Genomic DNA, 23,477 nt, shown 5'->3' on the forward strand with positions numbered 1-23,477 from the left:
CATCTCAGGACAGGAATAAAACAATCCACCCTCAACCCTCAGCACTTTCATAACAACCTCAATCTTACACAATCTTTTCCATGGTTTGGAAATTGTACTACAGGCCATAATAACACACCTGATCACCGAGCAAAATGTTTGAAAGTCAAATACAGCTTGGTTGCCATATGCACCCTACTCTGACATTTATTTACAACTGTGTAATTAGATCAAAGGTGAAGATGCAGCCAGGAAAGACCTTGCAAAACTGGCCTCTGTACACACTAGCGCCTTTGGCTGAAGAAACACTACTGTCGGGCCAGGCTTTGAATGAAACTATGCAGTGGAGTATAGCCGGATATTCTAGATGATTTCCACAGAAGCCCATCGTGTTTGGTTAGTATAAGAGCAGAAGAAAACAAACGCAACTTAAAAATAGCACTTGGGTCTCATTTTTATCTGGATGTGGTCAGTGTACTCCAAGTCAACTGTCTTCTCACATGATAAGCTTTAGAAGTCAGGATGACACTCTTTCATAACTCCTAGTTGAACTGACAGGGTGTGCGAGGACAGGAGACAGTCTCTAGTGAGAAAACAGCTCAAGTGGATGTACTCTAAGTTCAAAAGAATTAGACACGTTTGGTCACTAGCGGCCAACCTCCAGTGAAGAGGACGTCACCCATCACCCAGTGTTCCAGCCTGTGGCTGGAGGTCAGACGTCTGTTTGTGAGCTGGAGGACCTCTAGCCTTGAACCTGAGACGGACGTGCTGTCTCCTGCAAAGGACAGAGACAAGTTCTCTCCCTCTGCATGGTCTTATTGCTCCATTCTAGGTTTTCGTTTGTGATCAGTTGGTAATCAGTGGTAAACACTTCTGGACGACCTTGCCAGAGTGACCAGAGTTCGGATAACAGCCTCCATGTTTGCAGAACATGAGGTGCTTATATTTTGGGAATTGCAAGGCTCAGGAAACGTTTGAGTATTCACACACTGATAAAAGGTTGCAGTTGGCAAACATTTAGTTTTAGTGCTTCCCAAATGCTCAGTGGTATTTATTGGTACTTGTGTTTCGTCATAGTAGATGACATGAATGACAGTGTTAAATACAAAGATAAACCTGTAGTTGATGCCACGGGTATCCCACTCAGCTTAGTTTATGAATCTGCCTAGGCTAATGGGGACCAGATAGCTCATGCAGCTAAGAAACATATGGACCCTCAGCTAGACTGCACTACACATATACAGACCCTACATGGTCCAAACACAGATTGATGCACACCCTCTGGACATGTGACAGGTGAAAGATGTGGGATTCAAGGTTCTCTACCTCCCCAGAGAGCAATGCCATAGATCAAACACAGTCCTGGGTGGGCACCGCTGGTTTATCCACCATCTGATTTATCCACCATCTGATTTATCCACCATCTGATTTATGCACCATCTGATTTATGGAGCTGTGTGTGTAGAAGGCCGACTGGAACAACTGCATACTTATCCCAAGTTTTCACTGCACTCCTGCGGTTTTCAGCAGACACATTAGAGGCGTTCCTGCCCTTCAGGTTCATGCACAGACTTGTTGGGTATTACGAGTACAATGCAGCATGCATTCTGTCCTTCTCTTGTTCCATAACGGAAGTTTTAAAAACAGAAACCTGGCAGAGTCACTGAGTGCATGCAGTAATGAGCAATGCCTCTGGTAATGAGGTAGGCATGTGGTTGGGTCTTGTTTTTGTTAAGTGTCCCTGAATCCACTTTTGGGCCCTTGTGAAAGACCCAGCAGTGATTAATCTGGTCCTGCCAAGACTAGAAGAAATAAAACCTGTTTAAAGATGGCTGCAAATTCTTAATTAAATAGTTTCACATATTAAAATATTGTTTAATGTCACCAGTGCGGGGCATGAACGTGTTAACGTTTTTGTGAATTCTAAATTTGAACTGTTTAGAGTATAAACAATGGACGTGGATGCGAACGCCGTTCCCTCCTTTCTTAAGGTTTACAGTTTTACTGCATGCTGCATGACGCTTCCGTAAACACAGCTTAAACCACCATGTCCATTGCTGGCATAAACAACATAACTGCTGACACCGGTTTGTTCCAGCATTTAAATACATGTTATGAACGCACATGTATGGAGTTAGAATTAATTGAATATATTAATATACATACTTAATTAATTCATTTTGGTTAGGTAAATTGGCAGTCCCTGACCAATTCTGCAGAGTGTGTGTCTCTGTTCAATAAAAGCAGGTCTCCGAGTGTCTGTGCATGAATGTGTGCTTGTATGCACAGTGGTGGATGGTGCTCTGTCACTAGGGTCTGTCCTATCTTCCCTTCCTGCACACCATTAAGTCCCCCAGGGGGCTGTGGATCCCGGTAGAGAGTACGCTGTGCACAATTGGCTGCCGCTTCTTGCCGCTGTGTGATTGGTCGTGTAAGACTTGTACCTGTGTTAAAATTGTAAAGCGACCTTGGGTGTCTTGAAAGGCACTATATAAATTGAACATTCAGTCATTCATTAATTTTCATTATTTAGTATGAACTGAACTTTGAACCAGTTCATTTTTAGTGTGAACTGGCACAACACTGATTTTCACTGTTATCTCCAGTGGTGCACAGTAACAAAGTAAATGTAATTCACTGTACTTAAGTAATTGTTTTATGTTTCTTTACTCAATAATTCTATTTTTGTAACTTTTTACTTCAACTCCACTACCTTTCAAAGTCAAATCTTTTACTTCACAGCATTATGTGAAATCTGTCGTTCCTTCAGTCTTCATGTGTTCATTAAAAAAGTAAACTTCAAAACAAAAGAAGCACCGACCAGGGTTCTGTCCATCGGCAACACAGCAGAGCATATTACTACATTAAAAAATGGCAAAGAAACTGTAGGCTAACTCACCACAAACCCAGGGACTTATTGGAGTGAAATTCTTTAAAGCAGTCAAAAAGAAAAATGTTGTTTTCTCCTTCCTTCTCTGCTTGCCTCAGTTCCATAAGATTTGTTCTTATAAGAATTCCCTATCCAATCTATTTTCATAGGCCTACTGGTCATTTACCTTTATGAGAACTCGAACAAAATCTTGCAGCAAATGGTTTCTTTGTGCATGCTAAAATAAGTTGGGCATTAGCATTGTCTACATGGTTGGTTAATTAGCTAGTTAGCCAAGTAGGCTATTGCTAGTACACGAAAGAAAACTGCCTTAGCAACGCACTTAACATAAAAAAAACAAATTACTAACTTAGCTAGCTAGCTAGTTATTTGTTTTACCATAGTTCATAGTATTTGGAGCTTGGCGCTAAATTTTAGAGCCTTTACTTTTACTTTCAGTACTTAAGTACATTTGAAGGCCAGTACTTTGTACTTTTACTCAAAAAAAAACTAAAGGGAGGACTTCTATTTGTACTGGAGTAAAGTTTTACCTTGGCTATCTGTACTTTAACTGAGTGTAACTTAACGTAGCTTGTGTACAGCGTCTACCATTGATAATCTCAACATATAAACAAAGTACACATTTGTTTATATATATATGATTATCTAATGATAGGAGACAACAAAAACACTTTAAAAAGAAATTTAGTTAAAAAAAGTTTCACGTATTATATTGTAATGAAAACATACACTCACCGGCCACTTTATTAGGTACACCTTGCTTATACCAGGTTGGACCCCATTTTGCTTTCAGAACTGCCTTAATCCTTCATGGCATAGATGCAACAAGGTACTGGAAACATTCCTCAGAGAGTCTGGTCCATATTAACATGATAGCATCACACAGTTGCTGCAGATTTGTCAGCTGCACATCCATGATGTGAATCTCCCGTTCCACCACATCCCAAATGTGCTCTATTAGATTGAGATCTAGTGACTGTGGAGGCCATTTGAGTACAGTGAACTAATTGTTGGGTTCAAGCAACTAGTTTGAGATGATTCGTGCTTTATGACATGGCGTGTTATCCTACTGGAAGTAGCCATCAGAGGATGGGTACACTGTGGTCATAAAGGGATGGACATGGTCAGCAACAATACACGATGCTCAATTGGTACTAATGGACCCAAAGTGTGCCAGGAAAATATCCCTCACACCATTGCGCCACCACCACCAGCCTGAACCATTGATACAAAGCAGGATGCATCCATGCTTTCATGTTGTTGATGCCAAATTGTGTCCCTACCATCCAAATGTCGCAGCAAAACTTGAGACTCATCAGACCAGGAAACGTTTTTCCAACCTTCTATTGTCCAATTTTGGTGAGCCTGTGTGAAATGTAGCTTCAGTTTCCTGTTCTTAGCTGACAGGAGTGGCAGGTGTGGTCTTCTGCTGCTGTAGCCCATCTGCCTCAATGTTCGATGTTCAGAGATGCTCTTCTGTATGCCTCAGTTGTAACAACTGGTTATTTGAGTTACTGGACATTTTCTTTTTCGGACCATTCTCTGTAAACCCTAGAGATGGTTGTGCGTGAAAATCCCAATAGATCAGCAGTTTCTGATCGGACACTTTGGCTTTCCACCGCGGCCCCACACCCTGGTCAACAACAAACACAAAGGCCGTGAAAAAGCATGCCGAGTAGGGAGAAGAAACTGGTTCATTCCCAGTCACTGCTAAGTACACAGACATTCCAAGAACAGATCTGCTCCAATATATCCTTAGTAAACGTATCTGTCTCATGAGCCAGAGAAAGCTAAGAGGACGTATGCAGTCTTGGATGATCAAAGTAATGGATCGTTTGCCAAAACGGAGCTCTTCGAGCCATTTGGCATCTGAGGAGAGACACTCGCTTACGACTTGTTCAGGTACTATAAACATGTTCAGGTACTATAGAGGTGACAGGTAGAGTTGCAAGCAATCTAATAATTGAGTTGATTGATAAGAAAGCGCAAGCGTTCAGAAACAAACCAATAGAAGAGCGAACCGCAGTGGAGTACAAAATCTTCCTTGACATCATGGATAGAGAGATGTATTTAGATGACAAGAACCACTGGGTGGTGCCATTGCCGTTCCACTCCTCCCATTGCATTCTCCCGAACAGAGACCAAACACTCAAATGTGTCCATACGCTACAACGCTCATTCGAAAAACCAGCCATGATACAACTTTTTCACCTTTATGCAGAAGGTGTTTGACAACAAACATGCGGAGCTAGCTCCACACATAGAACAAGGTGGAGAGTGCTGGTTCTTGACTGCATTTGGCGTTTATCATCCCAAAAAGCCAAAAGTGGTTTTTGACTCGAGCGTGCAGTACAATGGAGTGTGTCTTAATGACACGCTTCTAAGCAGGCCAGATCTATATAACTCACTCTTAAGAGTGCTCAAACGCATTCGAAAAAGGAAAGGTGGTGGCGGTCACAGTAGACGTGCAGCAGATGTCTGCACAGACTGGGCTGAAGGTTCACCTTCCAACAAGACAATGACCCTATGCACACAGCTAAAATGTGGCTTTGGAAAAACTGTGACCATTCTTGACTGGCCCAGCCAGAGCCCTGACCTAAACCCAATTGAGCATCTCTGGAAAGACCTGAAAATGGCTGTCCACCAATGATCACCATCTAACCTGATGGAACTGGAGAGGATCCCCAAAGACTCATGACTATCCTAGCTCAAAAGGGTGCGTCTACTCAATATTGAGCAAAGGGTCTGGATACTTATCACCATGTGATATTTCAGCTTTCCTTTTTTAATACATTTGCAAACATTTCTACATTTCTGTTTTTTTCTGTCAAGATAGAGAGTCTTGCGTGTACATTAATGAGAAATAAATGAACTTTTTTGATTTTAGCAAATGGCTGCAAAAATTTTAATGGGTCTGAATACTTTCCATAACCACTGTATATACATATTAATGAGCAATGGTTATTGGAGAAAACAGTAAGCCTATATTAGGAGCAACAATCAGATGAATGTTGAACTGTAAGCAGTGTGAGTAGACAGTATGTACAGAACACAAAATAACATCTGTAGTGGAATAAGTAGTATGTATGAGTGATAGGCTCACATATATACTCACATATATAATAAATTAAGTGCGTTAACAGTACAGAGGGTGCAAGGATGCAGATGGTGGAGTGCAGTGAAAGTTAAAGTGTCTGTGGGGCGTTCATCAGGGTCACAGCCTCATGAAAGAAACTCTTCCTGAGTCTGCTGGTGCGGGAGCAGAGACTCCTGTAGCTCCTGCCCGATGGGAGGAGGGTGAAAAGTCCACCATTCGGACGATCAACATCCTTGACAATGTTCCTCACCCTGCCCAGGCAGCGCTTGTGAAAAATGTCCTGAATGGCAGGTAACTGGGTGCCCGTGATGCGTTGAGCTGTTTTCACTACCTGCTGGAGACCTTTGCAGTCAGCAGAGCAGCAGTTGCCGTACCACACACAGATGCTCTCAATAGTCCAGCGGTAAAGTTCACCAGGATGCTGGGGGACAGGTGAACTTTCTAGAGGCTCCAAAGGAAATAAAGGTGCTGCTTGTGCCTTCTTGATGAGAACGGAGGAGTTCAGAGTCCAGGTGAGTCCACGTACATTGCTGATATGTACGCCAAGGAACACCTGCTCTACTGTAGCTCTGCTGATGTAGATGGGAGGGTGAGTCTGGCTTCTAGATCTCCTTAGTTTTCTAGGTGTTGTGCATCGGGTTGTTGTCACGGCACCATGTTGACAGGTGCTGTTTTTCATTCCTATAGGTCTTCTCGTTGTCTCTAATCAGGCCTATCACCGTGGTGTCATCTGAAAACTTGACTGTAGTGCTAAAACCATGAACAGGTGCACAGTTGTGGGTGAACAGAGAGTACAGGGTCGGGCTCAGAACACAACCTTGTGGGACGCGGGTGAGTCCTCATAGAGGAGTGGTGAGTGACGAGGAGTGGTTATCTAATTTAACAGACTGAGTTAGTCAGGAAGTCCGACATCCAGATACATATACAGCAAGCTCGCCATTTCTTTACAACTAACTTAGCAATACGTATGTCTGTAAGTACATAAACCATTAAGTGTCCCACTATGTTAGCAACGTTATAGAATTCTGAAATGTTGTGTATATATTTGTACTATGTAATAACTAGCTAGTCACAAGCTTGACAAACTATAACACTAGCATACCATGTGTGCAGCTATCATATACATCAGTGCTGTGAGCTAACTGCATGTTTTTGAGATTATTTCATGTTTTGTGATGTTAGTTTAACGACGTGTTAAATGTACCAATTGTACTACATGTCGATTGTATTGTAGTTTTACAAAAACCAAATCAAAAGGAAAAGGGGAAAAATAAGTGAGGATGAAGATAAAGATGCCTGTTCTCCCAAACTTGACTTCCTTTTATTCTTTGTTAGCTGTATGTCCAACATTGTTCAAAACCTTCTGTAGTATATTAACTGAAGGCTTGAGTAAATGGGGGAGTCTTAAGTCTAGATTTAAAGATTGGAACGTTGAATTGGATTAGAGCTGGAAGGCTGATCCATTACTGAGGGGGTTTAAAGAAGAAGGCTCTGCCTCCGGCTATAGTCTTGCTTATTTTAGGAACTAATTTAAAGAGAAATCCTGCATGTTGAGAGTGTGACAGGCATGATGGGTTAAAGTATGCAATGAGTTCACTCAGATGATTTAGCGCTTTAAAGTTCAACAAAAGAATTTTAAAATCAATTTGATATGTAACCGGAAGCCAGTACAATGCAGTGATCAAATTTTCTAGCCCTAGTTAGGACTCTGGCTGCAGCATTTTGTACGAGTTGGAGTTTCTTTAGGGACTGTCTAGAGCATCTGTTACAGTAGTCCAATCTTGATGAGATAAAAGTGTGGACCAGTTTCTCTGCATCTGATAATGAAAGTAAATGTCTCAGCTTGGCGATATTACATAAAGGGAAAAAGGCAGTCTTAGTGACATTGCATATGTGTGTCAAATGAAAGATGAGAATCAATAGAGACTCCTCAGCCTTTTCTGCTAGGTTTAGGTGTTAATGAAAAGCCCTCTAGGGTAAGAGGAATATTAAACCAATTGCTTTTTGTAGCTTAGTTTAAGTGAAACAAGACATAACGTATCCAGGAAACCCGTGTCCATAACCAATTATTGGTGGGTGTGAAAGAAATACTGCTTATTGTCGGTCTTAATGAAACTTTACCTCAAACAATACACATTTATCTCTGCTCTTCTATAAGACAAAACTCTTAGTTAAAAAAACAAACAAAAAAAAAACAACATTAATGTTTTAGCAATTTTTCAGTTCAGCATTGTCAATAACTCACAATTTGGAAAAGGGAATGAATACATAAAGGGCATTAGGTTCTAATAAACTGCTGTCCATCAGTGAACCCTTAGAAATATGGTTCAAAATGAAGGTTCACTTTCATCACGTAGCTATAGTGACAGAGTTTGTGTGAGTGACGTGCATTTTCAAACCATTTCCTCTGTGGGCGGGGGGGGGGGGGGGGGCAGGAAGGCCTGCAAATGCGTCTGTCATCAGCTTCTGGTCTCATAAAACCACATTAGCAGGGCTTAAAAACACCACTGAGGAACAACCAGGATATGACGTGACACGCCTGGAGCTTTCCAAAATGAGAGATAGAATTAAAATGAAAAATGAGACTCATAACCCTTGAGAGTATGACACTGACGTTATCATAGAGATGAACAGGGTTAATGGATATCCACAGTCGGTAATCAGTCATCAGCAGATTCGTTATCCATTTCTGTCTTGTATTATATTTAACTAACCAGTCAAACAAGAGTGTTGCTTGAATTATGTGCTGCATTAACGTGAGAAGTCGATGTGCTTTCAGACAACACAGACATTCTGCCGTGGCGATCTCAATGCCTTACATTGCTTTCCATCTTTGAAACGTTATATCTGCAGTATCGTAATTAGAATAATTATTATGCACTCCAAAGACATTGACTGAGAGTTGAAACAGCGTGCACGCTGCAGTACTGCCGTAGTGGATTACTTTCACTTCTAGTGCCAGCAAACCTGTACAAACAAAGTCGGATCCAGCACTTTGATGTTCGTTAATTCAATAACTCCAAAATAAATTGGCTAAAAGAAACAGGTATGTGAATGATTTAATCTGATATGTATTTACTGATCGTAAAAAACAATGCTTCACTTTTCTCTATTGATTTCAACTGGATTCACAATCTCAGTTCATACATATTAATGCAGTTCAGGAAAAAGAAAACAATAATAAAAATAATTGAAATAAGCTTGCAACTATAACAACTAGGGTATACTCATCCTGTGCTTGAATTTTGACCAATTTGTTCCTTAGAAAGTACTATTGCTTCACTAAATCAGTCATCTGCTTCCTTTCTCTTTCAAATGACATCATTTTCTCCCTTGAGGCGATTATGCTGTTGTTTCTGCTCTTTGTGCCACTTACACCATTTCAAACCTTTTATAGTAATGAGCGTGGAGAGCCCAGGGATCCTACTCTAAGTCCCCCTGCCAAAACGACCGCGTGCGTCCTCTATAGAGCTCCTGAAAAAGTTCACCGGGGACACAGAAGAAGCCTCCCATGACAAGTCAAACTTGACTGGAGCCTCTATTATTCCTCAACAGGTACCGACAGGCTGCTGGGTCCTGGGCCCGCACTGAGGGCGGATGTCCTGCTCAGAATGTTTCATCATCTGCCACTTGCCTGTTTGCTCACGTTCCCACTTCATGTAGTGCACCGAAAACCTAATTAGTGGGCACATTTGAATTACATGTATAATTATATTACATAATATGATCTGTTGAGAGAGATTACCAAATTAAATGAATTTTATTACTGGATAAATGAATTTATAATTGTGCATACATTATACATACAGTATGGTGCATAATGGAAACACTTCAGTATATGTGTCCATGGATGCACCCTATTGAAGAAGTCTGGACAAAGCCCTTTAAATGAATATAATGCCCCATAAACATAATGCCCAATAGACTAGCTATAATATGGCCATAATGTGATATCACAGATATCCCATGTTCCTTTCTGTTCCAAGCAGTGTTAGTTATTCATATGTTCCATCCGGCTCTTGCATCTTGACCAGACTGAACATTAACAATCATGTACATATTAAGACAGCTAAATGAAACGCGCCAAAAAAATCAAGACTATATCCACAGACTCCAACAACAAATCATCACTAGGTCCTCATATACCACTTAAAAATGAGTATTTGTAAAAACTGTATATACTATAGATTCAGCAACACTTTGGTATGTATCCAAAGTGTTATATATGCAGTGTGGACTATGTCAAATCTAAGAGTTCCTGCTGTGAAGTGCCTGTAGTTTCACATCACCGTCAAACACACGGTCATGTCTCATCTTGGACTGTGCGTGGATTGCAGTCCGCAGGACGACTGCAGTGGATTTACGACAGGGTCTCCAGGCTCCATTTTCAGGGATTCTGCCATAAACATGGAGTTTGTTTAGCAGCTGTTTCTAAGCAGGGCTTTCCTCGTTATACATCTCTCACTTCCTGGCTTTTGTTAACTCTGCGTGTACGACCACACAACGGCGTGCAGGAAACATAGCATGGGAGTGAGGGATACGGCAGGAGTGTGTAAAAGATCTGCAGGCTCTCTTCTCCCAGAAGTCCTTGCACCAGCACCTGTCAGCATTAGCGGTCCCTTCCTGCAGATGATTTACATTATCCATCCAGCAAAAAAAAAACAAATAACCTCCATCACACAGCATTTACTGCTGCACACAACATTAATATCATTGTTTTATGAGCCATAAATAATCCTTGGACAGGGCTGAGAAACTGGGAATTACTATAAGTATGGCAGCAGCCTCTATAGATCTCCAGTTAAGTATGATTTTCATCCCAGTCGAAATCTGCCCTCCGCATGTACCCACCTGTGCAGTGAGAACACACACACTAGTGATCACTAGTGTGCACACGTGCCCAGAGCAGTGTGCAGCCCTAGCCTGGTGCCCAGGGAGCAGTTGGGGTTAAGTGCCTTGCTCAAGGGGACATCAGACACGACCTTGGGCCTGGGATTTGAACCCATGTGTGACCCCAGTGTTTAATCAGTCTCTAATCTTTGATCAGAGGCAGAACCTCCCTGCACTCCTGTCCCCAGGGTTTAAGAGCGGAAATATAAATGCTGTGCATCACAAAACTAAGACGGGTTTTCCATTAAAATATAATTATATTAAAATAACAATTCTGTAAAATACCAATCCTAGCTGAAGAATTACATATTAAGCTCCAATATATTCCTGATATATCATTTTTAATCTTAAGACTTTAGTGTATTTTCCAAGTAATAAAAAAGAAATTATATCTAAACAATCACAAAATGAAAGGCCATTCTCATCCCCGATATTGAAATACATGTAGCCCAAAGGCAACGAAAGGTCGGTGCGGTTCACGTGCTTTCATTGGTCATCGGGAATGACCTTCTGCATTTCAAACTATTTTAAAGTGTGTCTGGCCACAAAACACAATCCCATTTAAAAGCCCGTCAGGAAGTTCACGTCAGCGAGCTTAACACCCCTTTCTGAGAACGGATCGTCCTTTATGAGAAGGTCCGTTTTGTTGGTGCCTGTGCTGGAATAATCTGCATAAGATTCATTACCGTCATTAGCAGCCATGTTCGTGATTAGATTGTGCTCACATATCCAGAAATCAGATACATCAGATGAGTTTACAAAATGCAGGCTATCGTTATGAGCAACGGTCAAGTTTCTAACCCCCGCCACGACAACTCTGCTTAGCTTTAATGTCACAGGAACAGAGGTTCTGTATACACTGTGGTTTGTAAAGGAATGATGGGAAACGTTTCCATGATCAGTAAAACCCCAGAGCGCCAGAGTGCTCACTTATGCATATGTGATCCATATGTGGTCAGCCCAGCCACAGATATTCTCTCTCCTTCCTCTCTCTCTCTCTCTCTCTCCCTCCCTCCCTCAGAGTGAAATTTGTTTAACAAAAACGTTACTAAGAATTCTTAATTATAATTCGCGATCTTGACATAATACAGGAGCACACCCCAACAGCTTTAGGTCTGAACATCATACTTAGTTTACAAGAAAAAACAAATGATACATACCCCATGAATAAATTTTAAATTTAATTTAAAATGATCTGGGTATGATGTCCCACAACAGCAGATCAGAGGTACTTTGCCGCACAGAGCAGAAGTGATGTGTGGGCATAATAACAATTTGTGTGACATAGTGTGAAGTAGGATACAATCTCACAGTTCATGCGGTGTTAGGCTGTAGGTTTGAGTGCAGCCACTGACTATAGTTCAGTGTGTTGTGGTGTTGTTTGTGGGTTGAGTGCTGCTCCCAGACCTCCTCCGGCAGGAGACGCCGTCTCCTCCTGCATCGCCTCACCGGCCGGCCGCTCCCTCTTGCCCTCTGGCTTCACTTTAGGGTTCCTCTGGGATGCGTAACCGGGGGCCTCCTCGTCCATGACGGCCAGGAAGTCGTAAAACGGCACCGGAGGGTCCCACGGCGTATCTGGGATGGCACCTGAAGAATGCAAGTCAAGGGTTGTTCACACCTGCTAGAAGCACCCAGACATACAGCAGGGTCTTCATCCTCACAAGCAGCTCCTTTATTACCACAGATGACAACTGTCTCTTCCACTGTGCCAATATGACACTTTGAAAGTAAAAAGTTTCACTTTCATTTCCTTATTTCTCTTTTTGTAGTGCCAGAGTGCGAGAAAGAAATTATTGAAGTATTGAAGATATGTGGGTGTCAGTGGAAAGTTTTCTGTATAGGGGACAGGGGAGGGGGAGCTCCCACTACTAAAAATAAAATGAATGCCTGACAGGGCACGACGCATTAAAGTGAATTGAGCATCGCGGACGTCTATCTCTATTTCCACTGGATTAATGAATTAGTAGCACAAGTTGTTCCTAACACATTCAGACAGGGAACAGACCCTTACATTGGACGGTGTGCCGGGCACTGTCCAAAAGAGCCTTTCAGAGCTCCCTGTGAAAAAGATGAGAGGTTTTCACAACTAGCAAAAGAGGTCAAAGGTCAGAGGCACGGATATGTAGGACAGAGGTGACGCTCAAAAGCCCGTAACGGATCCAGGAGTGACCACGCGCACCATCTCCGGGCCTCACGGGCGCGTCCAGGAAAGACTCCCAAAACATCCTCCATTCGCACTGCGTGGTCTGCCAAACGACACAAAGGTGTAGAGCAGCACCCACGGCCACACGGCTCAGACAAAACATTCACACGGCAAAACGTTGGAATGGTGGCACACTGGAGACCTGCTTTACACTAAAATCACACTGGTGAACATCTGGTATGTTGAAGATTGGTCTCATCACCCCCAGCTGGTTTGTTCATCATGTGGATTCTGTTATTAGTAAAAAAACAACAGATCACTCACCAAAAACTATTTATCTATTTGTCAGGGTGCTTGTGAATTCTTCTTCATATATAATTTTGTGATATTTGGCATTTACAGATGATCTTATCCAGAGCGATCTACAATTTCAAGCATGTTACAAATGTAGTGTTAGTAGTCTTGCCCAAGGACTCTCACTGGTATTGTATAAAGCACTGACACTACACCAATCAGTGTAGAATTGCAACATTGGTATTGCAAAAGCCAATATTACAATAATGATATAAAAAATCATTAACCATACATTACCCCACTCTGCTAGAATTTAGTCATCTGTCTCTCGCATAGGGAGACAATGTTTGAATTTAAACAATTTAAATAAGTTGCTGGTTGTTATTAAACACGTAGACTGAAGAACAAACCAGAGGTAAAGAAGCATCATGCTAAACAATGATTCATTTCACTGGTGGACAGAGTGATCTGAAGTGAATAATCCATCATTGTAAAACACACATTTGAAGTGGCAGATGGATGAAACTGTTGAGGAGCAGAAAGTTGGCACACTCATACCCAGACTGGACAGAGTCCCGGGAGTCAGGAGGATTCAGGGAAATAACTGGCAACAAGCAAACACGGCTAATGGACGTGGTTACGGTGTGTCCATAGGAAGCAGATGGACGGAGCCACTGAAAGAACAGTGGCTCAGGTTCTAAAAACGAGGCCAAGCCAAACGGCGTCTATTGGTGGCGGGAAAACACAGCGAACGGTCTTCGGGAAGGGCAGAAATGGAGCGTCGTCTGGATGGTGGTTGAGAAATGAGTGTGTGTGTGTGTGGGTTGTTTTCTGTACTGCAGCAACAATGGGGTGGGACTGTAGTAGTTAAGAGCACTGAAGCGGTGTGAACAGGTCAGAAACACATGAATGCCCGAATGCGTTTGCAATGATATTTCAGGGGCCAAAGAAGGCTGCGTTCTGGAACAGTTCTGGAACCGTGTGTGAAAAGATTCAGTCTGTAGCAGTCTGCTGTTTCAGCTGGGCCAGCAAACATACCCCCCGGAAAGAGCCTGTGCAAAACTATTAAATGTGATCAGATGTTTCATTAACGCTGAAGAATTACTTCCGACAGCTGGTGGGAACTGGCAGGAAACTGTCTCCACTGTCTCCAACATAGGCTCTGGTTCACCAAGCTTTATTAACCACAGAAACACAAAAAGCGAGGACGCCCTACCTGCAGACTGCTCCTGGTTGTTCTCTATTCTCTGCAGCCATTGCACGATGTTCTCGGACAGCAGGGGGCGCTCTGACGGGAAGTGGAATACCTCTCCTCCACGGCCCAGCCGCGAGAGCACCAAGACAGGAAGCGGAGGCACAAAGCCCAGGTAGGCCTTCAGGACGGACCTCCCGGCGGGCGTGCGGCCCCTGCGGCAAACACAAACCCCGCAACACCTTAACGCCGGAACGAAGCGGTTAAGGAGAGGGGGGAGCTGCTCCGATTCGAGTGCTGGTGTGAGCGTGGACTCGCCCTCACAGGTGGATCCAGCACGGGAGTACGTGGTCCACTCGTCCCGCGCTTTGAACCTCCCGCATCTCCTCCAGGGGCTGGGCCATCTGAGGACTCTCTCCACCCCCGATGAAAAGCAGGAGCAAGGGCTTGCCAAGTTCCAGGTACCAGGGCAGGTTGTCCACAGTCAGCTCAGGCTGGGCCAGGGAAAAGAGCACAGACACAAAGACAGAATATGCCGGGTTAGGCTGTGGTATCGGCTTTTTCGGGCTTGGCGAGAAACCGCTCAGAAAGTGGGTGTCATAAGGGACTTGAAAAGCTGCTTCTGAGAAAGGTATAGATAAGATCAAGGCAAACAGGCATACGTATGCCAGAATAAACATCGCTTAAACTGCACGCACTTTGGTTTCGGTAAACGATGTGATAAAAAAATAAAACTAGCTTTGAAAATCTTCGAGGTTTCAGATCAGTTCGAGGTTTCAGATCTGGTTCCTTTGCACCTGATTTAGAAAAATACAACAGATGTGACAAAATGGGCTCCTACAAACGTATCCATTGCTGCCTTCCGAATCCGGTTGACCAGGTCATGTGACGTGGATGGGAGGAGCGCGTGGGCTTCCCGCCGGACTCCAGGTCCCCGTGACACCAGGAGAGCAGGCAGGGTCACTGCGAGTTCCTCGGCCCTGCGCAAACACACAGCCGAGCGCTCTCATGGGACCGTGGGCCCTTCCAGGAAACGAGACAGCGGCGAGTCCAAATTAAGAGTTCGTATGAAACGTGCCTAAGCTCTACGAAAAATAAAAAAAACACTACCATGCGTCAGCTTCCTCGTTTACAAACAGTCCCAAGAGCATCTGTCCCCTCAGAGACTTTGCAGCTTCCACAAAGACGGCCACGGCTGAAACAGACAGCAGCAGAACCAGAAATGAGATCGATCACATATAGACACTGTTGTAAACTCAAAGGTGTTGATGAACTGGGGCTGGTATCGCACCCGGGTCTGCGGGTGCGAATAAGCCCAACACTCGAACGCGGGCGAGAGCCTCGTGCCTGCCGTACAGTTCCCCATCCAGGAAGGACAGCACGTCTGCCGCAGAGGAGAGCTCGAGCGGGCTGGGGGCCTCACGCCTGCACACGTGCACCGGACAGGAGGGACGTGAGAACGTGAGAACGTGGGAGACGTGAGAAGCAGCAGGTGCAGGACGGCACCTAGCACAGAGGTGCGTCATACACACAAGTCAAAGACACACACACACACTCACACGTGCACACAAAAACACTGATAGCACATAAAAGGGGCAATCAAAACAACTCAGATACATCAGTGTCTGTTTTGCCTGGTCCAAACCCGTCTGCTTGCGAAACTGCAATATATTTTACTAAAAGGATATCATCTTTCAGGGCACATCCAGACACATCATTATGCTGTCTAAGGACCTCATATTATGCGATTTTTTAAAAGGCTTGCAGAGCTAAGTCACAGCGACAATTTCAATAAATCGTTTTAGTATTTCTGCAGAAAATAGGGACAGGAAGTAGGACTGTATTATTATATGATTATCATCACATGAATAAGATGATATCATGGTAATCTTCGATCATAACATGTATACACCCTACTGATGCTTGAAATAAAATGTAGTGTTTAAAACAGTCTATAAAACAGCTGGCTGTACTTGGTTATATAATATATTGTCATATATTATCCAACAATCTGTGCTGAACAGTTATTATATCATTAAATGAATTGTGCCTCCGATATGCTGCTGAATCCAGATTTATTACACATGGTACGTTTAGAACAAGGGCTGCTATTTTTAGAGACAATTTTGAATTTTCTTAATGCTATTATGTCCTGTAAAATATTTTACTTTAAACACTCAAAAATGAAGGCAGGACTTCTAATAAGACAAAAGTAAGATATTGATAATGGAAATAAAGGTGTCTAGAAGGTACTTGTATGCTCTTGATTCAATACATTATTTGGGGCTTATGAATTTTCCGATTTAATCGTCCTGGTTGCTGGTCAGTACTGGTGCTGATGGCACTAGAACTAGGGATGGAAAGACAAAATGTTTGTACATTAAGGCATTATAAGTAAAAATCAAAGGCATTTTGATATTTTGAGATCAAATTCCAATCTAGTTTTTATGACTCAGTGGAAATACGTGGGTTACAGGCTTGAGAGCGATGGTTCATTTCTTTACCTTGGAACTACAATAGAGGCAGTCTGTTGCTTATTAAGAAACAGACCCGATTACCACATACCAAGATTATCTCCCCGAGTTCACCCACACTACACAGCTACTTGTTGTAGTCATAAATGGGTGCAGTCATTTGTAGTCATAAATTCTCAGAAATCTTCCTTCAAGCCAAAATAAATTTTTTATGCTTTTTTAGGATAAAGTCATAATTATGTTGAAACTTACATTTCTTATTCAAACATTATTGTTCAGACAAGCCTTTTTTTGCCTTTTAAAATGGGATGTTTACTTAGGGAACAACGCTAGCCAAAACGACCTGAAAAGATGGACACACAGCCCACCGCTGCCTGAAAGAGGCTTAAAAAAATTTTAAGAGGTCATAAATATTAATAAATAAGCTACTTCAGAACTGAAGAAGACGACCCAGATTCAATCAATAACTAATTTCTGTTCTCCAACCGAGCACATCTTGTTGACGTCTCTGGAGAGGGCTGTTGGTCAAAGCTTCCTCTCTGGGTCTGAGGGAGCAGTGTGGCTAACTCACAGGAGGAGGAAGGTGTGCAGGCTCTCTGCTCCCAGCATTCCCCTGTAGGGCTGGGCAGCCTCCCCGGCCTGGTACAGCAGCACCGACGGGAAAGAGGAGATGTTCTGATCGGCACACACATCTGTCCACTCTCCACAGTTTACAGAAGCCAGCTTCACCCCACTCACACCTACACACACGGGGGGGGGTTGTTCAATAAAGAAAGAGACCCACTATCCAGAGCCATCAAAAAGCAGTGGATTTAGCAATACATGGTAAATAGTATTTTGCAAAAAGGTCTGCATCCGCTGTACCTTCAAGTGCATGAGCGACCTGCACATAAGACTGCATGAAAGCCATGGATACGGCATCCCCTACAGGACAAAAAGAAACACGTCATCACATGGCCGGCCTTCTTGGAGAAATTGTGTACCAACTTTACAGGAATGATTTTTTTTAGTTAAGCTCCATTTGTGAATATATTAAAAACAGAAAAGACCCTAATAAGTTTAGCAGATACACTCTTTGGCCAAAAGTATGTGAACACCCCTCCTAATTACCGAGTTCAAGTGTTTCAGTAAAACCAATTACTAACAGCTGCTTGAAGTCACAGCCAAAGACAGCCAAAGAATCAGCAGAAACATCACCAGTCGAATACGTCATAGGCTACTGAAGACCTCAGTGATACTAAACAGGCCACCGTCAGGGGATTCCAACTTTGCCAGGAGTTAATGAGTGCGTGTACACCCAAAGCTTCGTGAGACGGATTTCCATTTCCATGTCCGTGCAGCCGCACGTGAGCTAGAGATCACAGTGCCAACCATCAAGAGTCCGATGTTTTCTGGAGTGACTAACTGATTCACGAGTCACAAATCACGAGCGATGAATCGATTCATATGTACGAATCTTAGAGCAGTATCTATGGAAATGAACAGTGCCACCTAGTTTGGTGGGGGATGGGTAACCGCGAGGGAACATTTGTCTGGACCCCTCGGTTCTAGTAAAGCGTTATGTAAAAGCAACAAAGACATTTTAGACAATTTAGACTAAAAATTTAGTGACGACTGCTCCCCTGTGCACAAAGCAAGGTCAGTTAAGAGTTTGAGGAGTTTGGTGTGGAGGAACTCTGTGTAGACCAACAAACTCCTCTGGGATGAAAAGGAACGGCGACTGTGAACCAGGTCTTCTCGTCCAACGTCGGTGCCTGGCCTCATGAAAGCTCTTTCTTGACTTAACAGTCACAATTTCCTGCAGACACAATCGAAAATCTTGACGCAAGCTCTCTCAGAAGAGTGGAAGTTGTTACCATAGTGAGGGACGTCAAAAAAGCTCACATAGGTGTGATGAGCAGCTGATTACACACTTTTGACCACAAAGTGCATCGCAAAAATCAGACCAAAGCGTACGGCTTACATTTCACATAGAACAGTACCACCATGAGGCGGTTCTGCGTCACTGCAGCACTGAACGTGGGGGCTGTGAGCTCCAGCAAGACGTCCGTGTCCAGAGGTGAGCCCCGGTCTCTGTACACAGACTCTGCTACCTCATCATCCAACACATCTACAGACAGAGGAGGGTCCGGTGTAAATCAGACGAAGCTTCGTCAAACTACTCCCAACACTAACAATTAAAAAACAAAAACTTGCAGATATTCACAAAAACTGATGCTACTTACAAAGGTCTCTAAAGGCATGCAGGCTAAATGCACATCTTTTAAACCCAAAACATTATTTTGTATAGTAAATAAGAGTTTCCTTCTAATTCAGTTCTGTTTGTATATATTTTGTGGTACACTTATGAGAGTAGTGCATATTTACAGATGGACTCAGGTTAATCAGTGAGAACCAATGAGTAGTTGTGGTTACAGTTGGTACAGGAAACATCTGAACAGGAGCCTAGAAGGACTTGGTTATGTCTGCTCAAGAACATTTGCATGACACCCAGTCTTAAGATGACTGTTATGTCTGGCCATGTTTTGTGGTCGGTTTTCTTGGTACGCGTGAACGGAAGCAGCTCACCTACACCAGACCAGCCATCTTCACCTCCATCTTCTTCGTCTTCTTCCTCCTCCTCCTTCGGCAAAAGTTGCTCCCTGAATAACGTGACGACCTCTTCGACGTTCCTCAGTGTGAAATACCTCACGCCCTGCTGAACGCAAAGAACTGTGCGTACAGTAGCGGATCGATCCCGCAAAGTGGTCTGGGCGGTGAAGCAGGAAGACTGACCTCCTGCGGAAGGCGATAAGCTGCGTTGAACGCGAGCGGCGTTTTGACACTGGGGTTGTCCCTAGAGCAGAGAGAACACAATCAACGTCTGTCCCACAAAGAAGCACCTACACTAGAGACGTAAGCAGCAGCTCGGAGTGTACGCGGTGGAACGGTTTAGATTTCGGTGTGAGGAGAGTAATGACCGAGGAAGAGGAGGAAACCGCAGCCCTTCTTCTCGCATACCTGTGGACGAGCACGAGGCCCGCCTCTCCCCGGAGCCTCAGGGCCAGGTTCTCCGCGGTGACCCGGTCCAGGTGCAGTGTCTCGGGCTGAGAGAAGAGGAAGACCACAGGCACGTTCAGGTGGTTGTACACCACGTCCACCACAGCGGGGTCCTCCGTCGTCTCCGTCTGTCACCAAGACGATCATACAGAGCCATTACAGATAAGAGCTCAGAGAGGAAAACGTTCACACTATGGCAAATAAAAAATGTGCCAACGCAGTAGCGTTGATGGATCAACCAAAGCCGAAAAATCTAATGTGAAACTAGTGTCATGTTGCATGACTGATGAGATAAACATGTAAAGGTTTGACCACAAAGAGGTCAAAAATGAAGATGCATTGAGACATATGGAAACACAGTAAAGGAGTGGCTTGTCTAATAAAATCAAACTGACATTTTCCACTTACACGATGTTTGCACCGGGACAATTCCTTCATTCATTTTTGCAATAGAGCTACGAGGGGAATGTAACTAACTATTGGAAGCCACTCCAGCCAAAATGTCCCTCAAACGCATGCTTAAAGTAATTTTGCTTCAAGATGTCTGCGTCTTGTCACTTAATGACTGGATGTGGTTTGTGGCACGACGCATTTACAGAAAAACATTTGTGTGAAATTGTCTTTTCTCCTATACCTTCTATCTACATAACCCTCGCAATTATAGCGAAAAACAGGAAAGAAAGGAAGAAAACAAAAGCAGCACGTCTTAGCTTACTAAGCACACGTGGAGCTTTTCTGATTTTTCAGAAATTATGTAAATTGTACATTGTGGTAGGGGTTTGTCAGTAATTAAAAAAGATATTTTTATCAGTTCACGGTGCAATGCCAAGCGATTCTCTGACCAACAGTGGCGCCTCCATCAGCTGGAGGAAGGTGTGTATGTTGATGGTGGTCAGGGGCTTCCTCATGAGTGTGTGTGGACAGGGCTCAGACGCCTGGGACACTCGGCTGCAGTGGAGGAACCAGAGACATGCCTCCACCGCTGTAGGATCAGCAATCCTGGGAACAAACAACAACAACAACAACATCATCAACAACAAACCCAGCTTCTACTTAGCAACTAATGCTGCAGCACATTTAAGTTTCCCTCTCATATTTTAAAACTTAATTCTGTATGCGTTTGGATTCAAGAGCCTTAATAAATATCAGCATGGTCATTATTTTCCTTGTTAAAACCACTAAAACAAGCTCCGCTTCTAAGACTAGAAGAAGGGAGCTGAACCATACACCTCGAACATGAGGGACCTCCACTTACTCCATATGTCTGAGAAGAGGAGCTCCAGAGGTCAGAATGAACTGGTACTTGGATCCATACACAAACGCTGCCTCCATTAAAGCCCGGTGCTCTGCTCAAACAGGACAAGCGATTTTACCCATAAAGAAATTATACCCATACATTTTTAACTAATGTAATGTACTGATAAATTAAACATTTCCTTAATATTATCCACATTACTTAAATATGTAGAAATACCAGGTAGGCTATGTGGAACATTACACAAGACATTACAGTTTCTGTGAAATTTCCCATAGCACAAAAGTGCTAGAACAAGTTGAGTCCAGAAGAGGACAGTGTTAACATACTGATAGGAAAGATGACTCATTTCTTAAATGTTACATCTTTATATTTGTAGATATTTTACACATTTAAGCTAACAATTGGACACCCTCACCTGTAAGCACTACCAGAAATAGGTTTGTTCAAAAACTTCCTCTGAATACCGTTATCTACTAAAAACAAATACACATTTTTAAAATCATCATGCATTAAATGAACAGTTTTCAAGAAGATCGGTCATGAAAGGCACGCGACTGAAATCGGAAGGCTCAAGTGCGCGCGCCGTACCTGGAAGGCCGAGCACGCGTATGTGACCCATGACGATGTCTCGCGTGCCTTTGGCGGACCTCTCCGCGCGCTGCAGCTCCGCGGGCGTGTGCACGTAGCGAACCTCGTCGAAGAGGACCGCGCTACGTAAAGGTAACTGAAGTCAGCCTGTACGCGTCTAACTACTGCGTAACAAATCATGATGTGTGAAGTGTTGAGCAACTCACAACAGCACATGGGAAACGATGGCGTTGACGTCAAAAACGGTGTCAATATCAAAGGTCCTCAATATATCAGGGCCTCTGGAAGTAGTGAAGAGGTATAAAATACAAGAACGGTCAGACGTGTCAGAAGGGGTACAGACAATCAAATCTACATTTTTAAGCCACGCAATATTTTCTACCTGAACAAATATATTTTCTTCATCACTTCTTCCTCTGTGCAGTACTTTTCTACGGCCTCTTCTGAACAATTCACCTGCGGAAACACAGATTTGCAGTGGGCACCAAGGGAAGCTTTAAGGTACTGGGAAAGTGATATACCACAACAGAGCATCCACCTTGAGTTTGTGAAACTTGACAAGACAGAGTTTGGTTTTCCTACCTTACCAATCAATATGCCATAGTCCTCTAGGACATCCGCAGACATCTCTAGCTGTTCTATAAAGGTCTTGACGGCTGAATTAACTACGCACACAACACAAACGTTATTAGTTTCCACACATGGAGGCAGAGACGTGGTCTCACGTTTCAACGTGAATTATCACTACACTTTGAAAATATGAATCAATCAACTGCTTCCTGGCTCGCGATCTGGCAACCTGGCCACATCTCACCTTGTTTAACAAAATATATAAAATATGTTTTCCCGGACATCATGTTATTCATAAAACTCGCAGCTGTATGCTCGACGAGCTTTGATGTATTCGCATTTTCGCATTGTTGTGAGTTTAAGGTCAAAATAAGCGCGACAACATATAAGCAGAGCATTGTCACTAATGCAACCCTGTGAAAATATTACAATTACATATCAAGACTGGCTAGAAAACTTGGAACTACTGAACAGGTTCGCAGATGCGTTTGAGAGCTCGATGCCAACAGAGTTCTTAGTTCAAACACCCGCAGGTGCGTTTGAGCAAAACGCGCATGGCAAGACGTGATCTACATCAGCTCCTCACAAAGATCCCGCTATACTTAGCTAAAGGATGATACATTTGCGCAATCTTTAGCTCGTGTAAAGATTGATCGATTACTACTTCCTGAAATATACAGAAAGCATGCGTCAACATAATCCAATCACATGGTCGATAGTTTTAAGGAGCGTGGTGAGCGCCAATCAAACGCACCACAGACCTCCGAAACGCCCGGAACTCAGAAAATTCACAGCCAATAAAAAGCGCTGAAAATAGAAAAATAGAGGCAGGGCCCACGCCCGACCAATGATTAAATAGTAGGCGGGGAAACTGGGTTCGACTGCGAAAATCGCTGCCATTTTGGTTCCAGCTGTGACGAACTCAATGAGTTGCGTGTTTACACCTTGAGCCAAAATGGCGTCGCAGGGACTCAGTTTCCGGTCGCGTCCTATTGGTCGACTGGCTGGCCCTTCGCTGCAGTGTGCACCAGCTGATTACGCTCTACATATAATCGCTTTTTTT

The 23,477-nt window shown here is 43.4% G+C and overlaps 1 protein-coding gene and 1 long non-coding RNA gene across 9 annotated transcripts; one reads left to right on the forward strand and one right to left on the reverse strand.

The window, feature by feature from the left end:
- Nucleotides 1-8,412: 8,412 nt before the first annotated feature.
- On the forward strand, nucleotides 8,413-9,434 carry LOC143480209 (uncharacterized). The gene is made up of 2 exons (XR_013121807.1): nucleotides 8,413-9,012; nucleotides 9,364-9,434. It is a non-coding gene; the product is annotated as an uncharacterized LOC143480209 (long non-coding RNA).
- Nucleotides 9,435-12,024: 2,590 nt separating this feature from the next.
- On the reverse strand, nucleotides 12,025-23,095 carry txndc16 (thioredoxin domain containing 16). Of its 8 annotated transcripts, none has more exons than XM_076977733.1 (19): nucleotides 22,659-23,095; nucleotides 22,427-22,509; nucleotides 22,227-22,300; nucleotides 22,051-22,125; nucleotides 21,845-21,966; nucleotides 21,254-21,344; nucleotides 20,841-20,997; nucleotides 19,960-20,045; nucleotides 19,735-19,795; nucleotides 19,528-19,657; nucleotides 18,923-19,069; nucleotides 17,824-17,883; nucleotides 17,531-17,699; nucleotides 15,777-15,991; nucleotides 15,596-15,680; nucleotides 15,327-15,465; nucleotides 14,810-14,979; nucleotides 14,510-14,700; nucleotides 12,025-12,443 (listed from the first exon to the last, which is right to left on the reverse strand). In XM_076977733.1, exons 1-19 carry the CDS (start codon nucleotides 22,810-22,812, stop codon nucleotides 12,211-12,213), a joined length of 2,442 nt encoding a protein of 813 aa, XP_076833848.1. In that variant the 5' UTR covers nucleotides 22,813-23,095; the 3' UTR covers nucleotides 12,025-12,210. The 8 variants fall into 8 exon arrangements, with proteins under 8 accessions (XP_076833848.1, XP_076833845.1, XP_076833846.1 ...); XM_076977730.1 differs by having other exon boundaries at nucleotides 19,960-20,126; XM_076977731.1 differs by having other exon boundaries at nucleotides 19,528-19,654; nucleotides 19,960-20,126; nucleotides 22,659-23,094.
- Between the last annotated feature and the right edge of the window lie 382 nt (nucleotides 23,096-23,477).

This window comes from Brachyhypopomus gauderio, chromosome 17 (assembly GCF_052324685.1).
Source record: "Brachyhypopomus gauderio isolate BG-103 chromosome 17, BGAUD_0.2, whole genome shotgun sequence".
Classification (NCBI taxonomy): Eukaryota; Metazoa; Chordata; class Actinopteri; order Gymnotiformes; family Hypopomidae; genus Brachyhypopomus; species Brachyhypopomus gauderio.